Genomic DNA, 8,619 nt, shown 5'->3' with positions numbered 1-8,619 from the left:
CAGGCACAGCTGGGGGGGACACTGGGGCTCTGTGGGGGGTCACATGCCCCCCCCTCCTCCCTGACCCTCCCGGGGTATGGGGTGAGCCCCTGGGGTCATGAAGTGAGCCCTGAGGATGTGGGGTGAGCCCTGGGGATGTGGGGTGAGCCCCTGGAAGGATGGGTTGAATGCCCAGGGAGCATGGGGTGAGCACTGGGGACATGGGGTGAGCCCTGGTGGTGTGGGGTGAGCCCCTGGAGATGTGTAGTGAGCCTTGGGGATGTGCGGTGAGGCCCTGGAGGGATGGAGTGAGCCCTCAAGGAGCGTGGGGTGAACCTCTGGGGACACCAAGGAAATTCTGGGAATGTGGGATGAGTCCTGGGGATGTGGTGTGACCTGTGGGGGGGCATGGGGTGAGCACAGGGCACACAGAGCAACCTCTGAGGATGCAGAGTGAGCCCTGGGGTGTGGGGTAACCCCTGGGGATGTGGGGAGAGCCCCCAGGATGTCAGGTAACCCTTGGGGACGTGGGGTGCATCCTGGGGGCACGGGGCAACTCATTGGTGACCCCTGGGGTGCTGGGGATCCCCTGGGAAAGAGCCCTGGGAGGATGAGGTAAATCCTGGGGAAGCAGCAGGTCCCCTGCGAGAAGGGGACATGGGGTGACCCCCCAGGGACGTGGAGGGACCCCCCCTGCAGCCATGTCAGACCCCAAGCAGCAGCCGCACACTCACTTTCCTGCTCGATGGTGAGGAGGGCGGTGGTGGCCACCTCGGTGGCCTGGGAGGGCTGGTCCCCACCGTCTGTCACTGCTGGGACAAGCACAGGGACATGCAGGCATTGGGAGGGGGCTCAGCTCCAGCACCCACTGCCCCCCACACACCGCTTGGTGCCAGCGACCTCCAGCACCACGGTGGCCCCATGGCAAGCTCCTTGCAATGTCACCCCCCAAGCCTCACCTATGCATGGTGGGACCCCAAGGTGCCCATGCTGGGGACACAAGGGGACACAGAAGACCCCGTGTTTCCCCCCCAGCAAGCCCCCAAGTCCTGGCTATGGCGCAAGGGTGCCAACCCCTTACCTGTGGCTGTGGCGGTGAGCGTCTCCTCGTAGTCCAGTGTCACCGAGGTGGTGAAGGAGGTGATGGTGGACGTGTCCAGCCCTGCGGTGACACAGAGGAACAGAGGTGACACACGGGGGGAAGGCACGAAGCTGTGAAGGCAGACCCAGGATGCTCCAAGGGGATGAGTATGAAGATGGACCACGACCACCCACACACCCCTGCTGTGGATGTGATGGAGATGGGGCTTCCCCCCCAGCCCCGGCGCCAAGGTCCCACCTCAGCACCCAGGGGTCCCCCTCTCCTCCGCACCCCTGGGAGGTTCATCAGGCAGCGCTCGTTAGCGCCAAAGCTTCATTTATTTATCCCTGCCCCACTGAGCAGGGGCCACACGCAACGGTGCCATCAGTGAGGTGCCCGGGTGAGGTGTCAGAGAGGACGGGGACATTTTGGGAGGAAGGGACCAGCCTGAGGAAATTGTCCTTTCTCCCTGCATCAGCCCCTTTTTTTTGGTAACAGCGCAAAAGGGAAAGCACCAGCACTGTGATAACGAGGGAATTCAGGGGGATTATTGACATCAGAAATGGAAATCAGCGGCAGAAATGCATCGCTGGCAGGGATGCCGGCTGGGCCCCGGCTCCTCCTGGACGCGGCAGCGAGGTTTCCAGCCACAGAGCAGGAAAATGGCAAGCGGGCAGATGCGTTTTCCTTGCAAATAAATCACTGCTGGGGCCGTGTCCCAGCCCCTTGCAGCACCAGGATGTCGGCGGATGAGGAGAAAGGATGCTCCCACAGCGAGCGGCAGCCCAACCTTGGGCATGACAGCACCCATCCGAGGCCACTTCTCCTCGAGGACCAGCTTGTCCCTGGAGGTTTTCCCACCTGGGGACAACCCCAAAGATGACCCTGTGGCCCGGTACCTGCGCAGATGACCCCGGCGTCCTCGTGGTGGCCGCAGTTATGGATGCCCCAGCCCAGGCTGTAGCAGGCGGAGAGGAAGGGCTCACTGCCCTCGCAGTTGACGTTGTCCAGGAGGATGCGCCCCGTGCCGTAGCCGAAATAGGCATTGCTCTTGTAGTCCAGGGCCTGGCCACAGCCCGCCTGCCGGCACGCCACGCTGGCATCGCGCAGGCCCCAGTCGTCGTCGCAGACCGTGCCCCAGCTCCCCCGGTAGAAGATTTCCACCCGCCCCTGGCAGGCATCGGCCCCACTCACCAGGCGGATGCTGCCGTCACCTGGAGGGGGACAGCGCGTGGTGAGGGGGACGTGGCTGTCGCTGGGAGGTCACCACGGGCATCGCGGCACAGTGGTGCCATCAGAGCACCCGCGATGGCAAAGAAGCAAGGTGAGAAACGGTGGGGAAGAGGCAACGCTTTGGGGGAGCCGTGGGGAACCTCAGGAGTTGGTAATGGGCAGCACGAGGATGGGGTTCCCAGTGCTCTGCCTCTTGCAGCTGGAGAGTTGGGGTCTTCACAGAGGGAAATGGGGTGTCAATGGTGAATGGCTCACCTTCCCCATCCTGTACCGAGGTGGCGAGGGTCCTGGTGGTCGGCCCTTCGCTGGCTGGTGTGGGCGAGAGCTCTGGGAAGGGAAATAGATGGAGACCCCACGTCCATCCCCGAGCCTGCATCCATCCACTGCTCCCCCAGGCACCCACGCAGAAACAGGAGGGTCTGCACCAAACCAACCCCGATGGGGAGGGAAAGGGGGTTTGTAGCCATGTCCTGCCCAGAGCTCCCTGCCTGGCTGTGGGTGCAGGATGGAACCAGGGCCTCGGCTGCTGGTGCGGTGGAAAGCAAACCCCACGTAGCCGTGCAGAAGGCACATGTAGGGTGTATAAGGGTCGGCACGGGGCCGTTCCACTTTCACATGCTGAGTTCAGATGCTTTTCCACCGCTTTTCTCACCTTTAGGAACATTTCCTACCGAAAAGCTCAGCAGTTTAAAGAACAGCAAGGCAAAAGGGGAAAGAGCAGTTGGGCAACGGCTGATGCAGAGGCAGGAGCGTGGGTGGGTTCGGGGATCGTGACGGAGAGGTTCCAAAGTCCCCGTGGTGGGAGTGACGGGGAACACGACACAGGTCACCCCATGGAGCACCAACGTGCTGAGCCAAGAGGTGACCTGGATCGAGGAAAAGGGTGAGGAAAGGGTGCCGAGGAAGTTTGGCTGACCCAGGCTCTGAGATCCGACTCTTGGGCTCCCTCAAGGTCTCTGCGGACACTTGCAGCACCACAGGCCCCCCTGCTCTCCTCGCCCCCGAGGAACCGACCCTCGTTACCGTTGCATACGACAGCCACGTCCTCGTAGTGGTAGCAGTTGTGGATGCCCCAGCCGTGGCTCCAGCACTCGCTCAGGGCGGCCTCCCAGCCCTTGCAGTCCACATTGTCCAGGAGGATGGGCCCGCTGCCTTGGCCGAAGGTCATGGCGGCCGGCAGGGTGATGGCGTGGCCGCAGCCCAGCTGGCGACACACCACGTTGGCGTCCATGATGTCCCAGTCGTCATCGCACACCGTCCCCCAGGAGCCGTTGTAGTGGATCTCCACGCGCCCCTGGCACCGGCTGGGCCCGTTGGCCAGCCGGATCTCTGGAAGGACGCACAGAGAGGGGTCCCTCAGCGGCCCAGGAGGTGACAAGGACCCGGTGGGCATCACAGGGAGAGCGTGAGCCCCCTCTGCGTCAAATCTCTGCTTCTTAATGAAAACGGCGACCCTTTGCCGTCGCACGAGGTGGCTGTTGGCTTGGTGGTACCCAGCTGATGGTGGGGTTTGGGCTTCTCTTCACCCATGGCCATGAAGACTCAACGCATCTCAACACAAAAATGAGAAGCGCCATCGCCCCATCTACCAATGGCCTGGGCAACAACCCAACGGGAAAGGAGGGAAATGGATGTGTGGCACCACGGGATGCTGTGTGATGGGTGACAAGTGATGAGAAGTCATCAGTGAATTCTTATTGGCCTCAACAGATGCGTCTGGAGTTGGTCCCGTGGGGGAGTTGGTGGGATGGAGATGGTGGGATGGAGGTGATGGGATGGAGATGGTGGGATGGAGTTGGTGGGATGGAGATGGTGGGATGGAGATGGTGGAATGGAGATGGTGGGATGGAGAAGGTGGGATGGAGATGATGGGATGGAGATGGTGGGGTGGAGATGGTGGGATGGAGAAGGTGGGATGGAGATGGTGGGATGGAGAAGGTGGGATGGAGATGATGGGATGGAGACGATGGGATGGAGATGGTGGGATGGAGATGATGGGGTGGAGATGGTGGGGTGGAGGTGGTGGGGTGGAGCTATGGAGATGATGGGATGGAGATGGTGGGGTGGAGATGATGGGATGGAGATGATGGGATGGAGATGATGGGATGGAGATGGTGGGATGGAGATGATGGGATGGAGATGGTGGGATGGAGATGATGGGATGGAGATGATGGGATGGAGATGGTGGGGTGGAGATGATGGGATGGAGATGGTGGGATGGAGATGGTGGGATGGAGATGGTGGGGTGGAGATGGTGGGATGGAGATGATGGGATGGAGATGGTGGGGTGGAGATGATGGGATGGAGATGATGGGATGGAGATGGTGGGATGGAGATGGTGGGGTGGAGATGGTGGGATGGAGATGGTCTCTGCAAGCCGTGGGTGATGGGGATGGGCAAGCACGCCCCCTTGCCCTGCCACATCAAGGGGACCACTCGCTAGGGGGTGATGAATGGCATGGGGACAGGGAGGCAGCAGGAGGAGACAAAGTTCCCCTCTTGGGATAATAAGCGGAATAGGGTTAATCAAAAAATCTCCATTTCCTTTCTGTGAAAGATGTTTTGCTTTTTCTTGCCGCTTTTTGTTCCAAACCAACATGCTTCCTTTTCTAACTTCCCCAAACTCAATTTTTAACCCCAAGAAATGCATTTTTTGACTTGTTAGAGAAAAGAGATGACCCTCACCTGGGAAGGGCAGCAGCGCAGGCTCAGAGGTGGTGCCTGCAATGGAGAAGCACAGGGATCAGCACAGCTGGACCAGGGAGGCTGCAAAATGCGAGCTCAGTGGGAACTGGGATCAAATGGGAGGGACCAAGGGAAGGGGAAGGCGAGGATGGGAAGGACATGGCAGCCCCATGGGCGAGATAATGGGAGGGATGTAACTCACATCACCTCTGCACCAAAAAGGTGGGGACGTGAGGCTTTTTAGGAAGGGCCTTTGATCCCAGTCTGTATTGATTTTTAACACCAAGCCCGCTCCAGTGCTGAAAAAGCCGTGGATGAAAAGGACGTTGTTAAATATTCAGTGTTCATCTCCCTTCATGTCAAAAATCAAAGCTCTGAAACACTCATTGGAGAGTATCCCCCAGCAAAGTCAAGAGACACCTGAGGAAATACGCCTGGCGTCGGCATTGAGGGGGAGCGAGGGGAAACCGGGATTTTGGGAGGGGAGAGCAAGCCTTGCCCCTTCCTTTGATCCAGCCTCTAAAAACCAAAAATAAAGGGAGAAATCCCGGGGTCCCCGTGCCCCAGCTGCTCTGGGTCGGGGGGGCCGGGAAGCACCAGCTGAGGGGGTGGGAACAGCAAAAACCGGTTTAATGCAATTACAGTGTCTGACTACACCTTAATTGCCGGCTTTGGGGCTGGCTTTGTCTTGGCAGGGCTTTGTTGAGGCGGGAAGGTGTTGCCTGCGCCTGCTGTAATTACGCTGACAAAGTCACACCGGGATAATTACTCTGGTGCTCCCGTGGGTGGGTCTGGAGCAGGGACGGCTTTTCCCAGTTTGATTTAAATGATTCTGATCTGCCAGATAGTGCCGGGCAGGAGCGATGTGGGACTGGGGTCATCCCACCCAGGACGGGTCCCATGGGGTGCTCCAATGGCTCTGGGGATGTGGTGACATTTCTGCTCATGGCTCTCCACGAAGAAAACCTCCTGTCCGCGAATCTGAGGCCAGGAGGGAGATAGTGGGTGCCTAAAATTGCCCCCTCCTCCTGTCCCACCACTCACCAGCAGGGCTGAGGAGGAGGAGGAGGAAGGTGGCTGGCATCAGGAGGGACGGCAGTGCCCCGATGTCTGGTGTCCCCTCGCCGTGCCAGCCGGATGGACGGGAACTGTGTCCCATTGCTGCGCCCCGGTCCCAAGGAGATCGTCCCTGAAACAGGCAGATGCGGCGTTAAAGGTGGTGGCCAGGGGAGCCCTCGCCCGCCAAGGGTGACACAGGACCCTCAAACAGGTCCCTCCTCAGCCCCTGCAGGAGCAGTGGCCAGGAGTCGGATGAAAAAGAGCTCAGGTCGGGTTTATGGAGAACAAGAGAGGCAAAACTGGGAGCAGCCAGGCTTTTCTGTGGGAAGGCAGAGACGCCTGGGGACTGAGGGAGCACAGCTTCATTCACCCAGGGATGGAGACACAAACGCCCCGGGGACACCATGGAAAGCAAAGGGGAACGTCAGGCAGAAAATGAGGGAGAGATGAGCCATTTCCCCTTCATTTCCTGCTCCACTCAGGAATTACTGCTGAGATGATGGATTTCTGGCTCTGTTTCTCTCTGCTGGGGTGCAGGATGGGGCTGATCCCACTTTCGGTTACCCCTCGGGAGCCCCACAGCATCGCAGCGGCCCTGGGAGGCAGCGTGCGCTGTGGAGCAGTGCCATCGTGAGGATGCTGCCACAGCCAGGCTGGAGTCGCAGCTGAGCTGAGCCCGAATATCAGCCCCTGCATCCCACACAGCAGCTCCCGAAGGGATGGGCACCACTGCTGCTGCCTGGGGCATCTACAGATGGCCGGAAAATTGGGAAAGGTCATTGAAATCTGCAGTATCCCCGAGAAAAGCCCTCTTCCAGCCTTGTGCTGCTCCTGCTTTTCCATTGCGGGGGCACAGGGTGGGAAGAGCTCTGGGATGGGACCTTGAGCTGGTGTTGTGACCACCCAGCCAAGGCCCCTCAAGACCAGGGGTTGGGTGGGCTCCCAAGCCCCCAGAACAAGCCTTTGGTTTTGTCACCTGCACCAGCAAGAGATGATGGCAGCACTGGAGGTGCAGGATTGAGCCACCACAGATGAGGTACGTCCCTGCTACACCTCCCCACTGAGGGATGGAGCCATCACAGATAGGGTACAGCCCCGTTACACCTCCCTATTGAGGGATGGAGCCATCACGGATGGGGTACGGCCCCGTTACACCTCCCCATTGAAGGATGGAGCCATCATGGATGGGGTACGGCCCCGTTACCCCTCCCCATTGAGGGATGGAGCCGCCCCGTTCCCCCCCCCCATTGAGGGATGGAGCCATCACGGATGGGGTACGGCCCCGTTACACCTCCCCATTGAGGGATGGAGCCATCACGGATGGGGTACAGCCCCGTTACACCTCCCCATTGAAGGATGGAGCCATCATGGATGGGGTACAGCCCCGTTACACCTCCCCACTGAGTTTCTCCTGACCAAGCCCAGAGGAGCCCCGCCAGCACACAGACGGCCCAGAGACAGGGATGAAAACCAATCTACTCCCCGAGGGGGTGCTTTCAATACCCCATTCATCCCGCCCGCAGCACCGAATAAAGTCGCCTTTTGTCCCCGGTGTGGGCCCCGCAGCCGCCCTGCCCCGGCCAAACCCCGTGCCGTGTCCTGCTCTCGGGGACGTTGTCATCGTTGTCATCGTTGTCATCGTTGTCATCGCTGGGCGCTTTTGTGCTGGAGCCAGCGCGTTCCTGCGCCCGGGCAGGGTGGCAGCGGGCATTAACTGCTGCAATGCTGCGCCGCGGCGACCCCAGAAAGGTAAAAAACCCAGAACCCCACCTTTCCTTTGCCATCTGTGCTTCTCCATCCTCAGCCCAACACTTGGGGTTTGGCTACAAACTGAGCCCCCTTTCCTTGCAGCCAAGGGGCAGTTTAAGAATCTCTATACATTATAAACTGCTTTTAAGCCATAATGAGCCACTTTGGCAAGGCACAGACCCCTTTGGTCCACCTTGGGTCCCCCTTGGGTTCCTCTTGGGTCCCCTTTGGTCCCCCTTGGCTGCAGCCGGACCAGCGCCTGCTCTCTTGCTGTCACTTCTTCCACTTTTCAACTATTCAAGCAGCTTCACAAAACCTGTAGTCTTTCAGCTGCCTCCGCCCCATCAGATCATTATTTGTAATTACCGGGAAAAAAAAGCATCATAAATTCACATACCTGCTTGGTATTTCCTTTCCAGTATAAAGATGGGTGTATTTAATCCCAGAAATAAATACTCTCTTTTGAAGTAAAGGAAAGAGCTGGCGAGCCACTTACAAAAAATTAAAAAATCATCGTTGGAATGAACATTCCCATGTAAAAAATAGATGTAAATAATTTTAAACAATAAAAATAAAGAACGAAGAGCAGAAAGATCTCATCCATCAACCAAGCAGTCCCAGCCCATCATCCCTTGGCACCTTTGGGCTACGGCTCTAGCACAGGACGGGAGCCCTGCATCCTCTCCTTGGGCACCGCATCCCGAAAACAGAGGAGGGAGAGAGGAAGAAGAAGAAGGAGAGGGAGGAAGCGCGGGGAGAGGTCTAGGGAGCCATGGCGGGCAGGGAATGGCTCGGGTTTCAGGAAGGCAGCAGGGACACGTCCCTAAATTGGG

At 58.9% G+C, this 8,619-nt stretch overlaps 1 protein-coding gene across 1 annotated transcript; it reads right to left on the bottom strand.

Moving 5' to 3' along the window:
• Positions 1 to 713: 713 nt before the first annotated feature.
• Positions 714 to 7,719, bottom strand: LOC104546054 (scavenger receptor cysteine-rich domain-containing group B protein-like; the record flags this gene model as incomplete). The annotated part of the gene is made up of 8 exons (XM_010191344.1): positions 714 to 788; positions 1,061 to 1,141; positions 1,945 to 2,274; positions 2,549 to 2,620; positions 3,317 to 3,622; positions 4,979 to 5,014; positions 6,023 to 6,167; positions 7,564 to 7,719. Coding segments are annotated over 8 exons (1,201 nt in total), but the record flags the coding sequence as incomplete, so codon positions are not given.
• Between the last annotated feature and the right edge of the window lie 900 nt (positions 7,720 to 8,619).

This window comes from Mesitornis unicolor, unplaced genomic scaffold (genome assembly GCF_000695765.1).
Source record: "Mesitornis unicolor isolate BGI_N332 unplaced genomic scaffold, ASM69576v1 scaffold12009, whole genome shotgun sequence".
Classification (NCBI taxonomy): Eukaryota; Metazoa; Chordata; class Aves; order Mesitornithiformes; family Mesitornithidae; genus Mesitornis; species Mesitornis unicolor.
The sequence above is the reverse complement of the archived record's forward strand: the minus strand, read 5'-3'. Positions and strand labels throughout refer to the sequence as shown.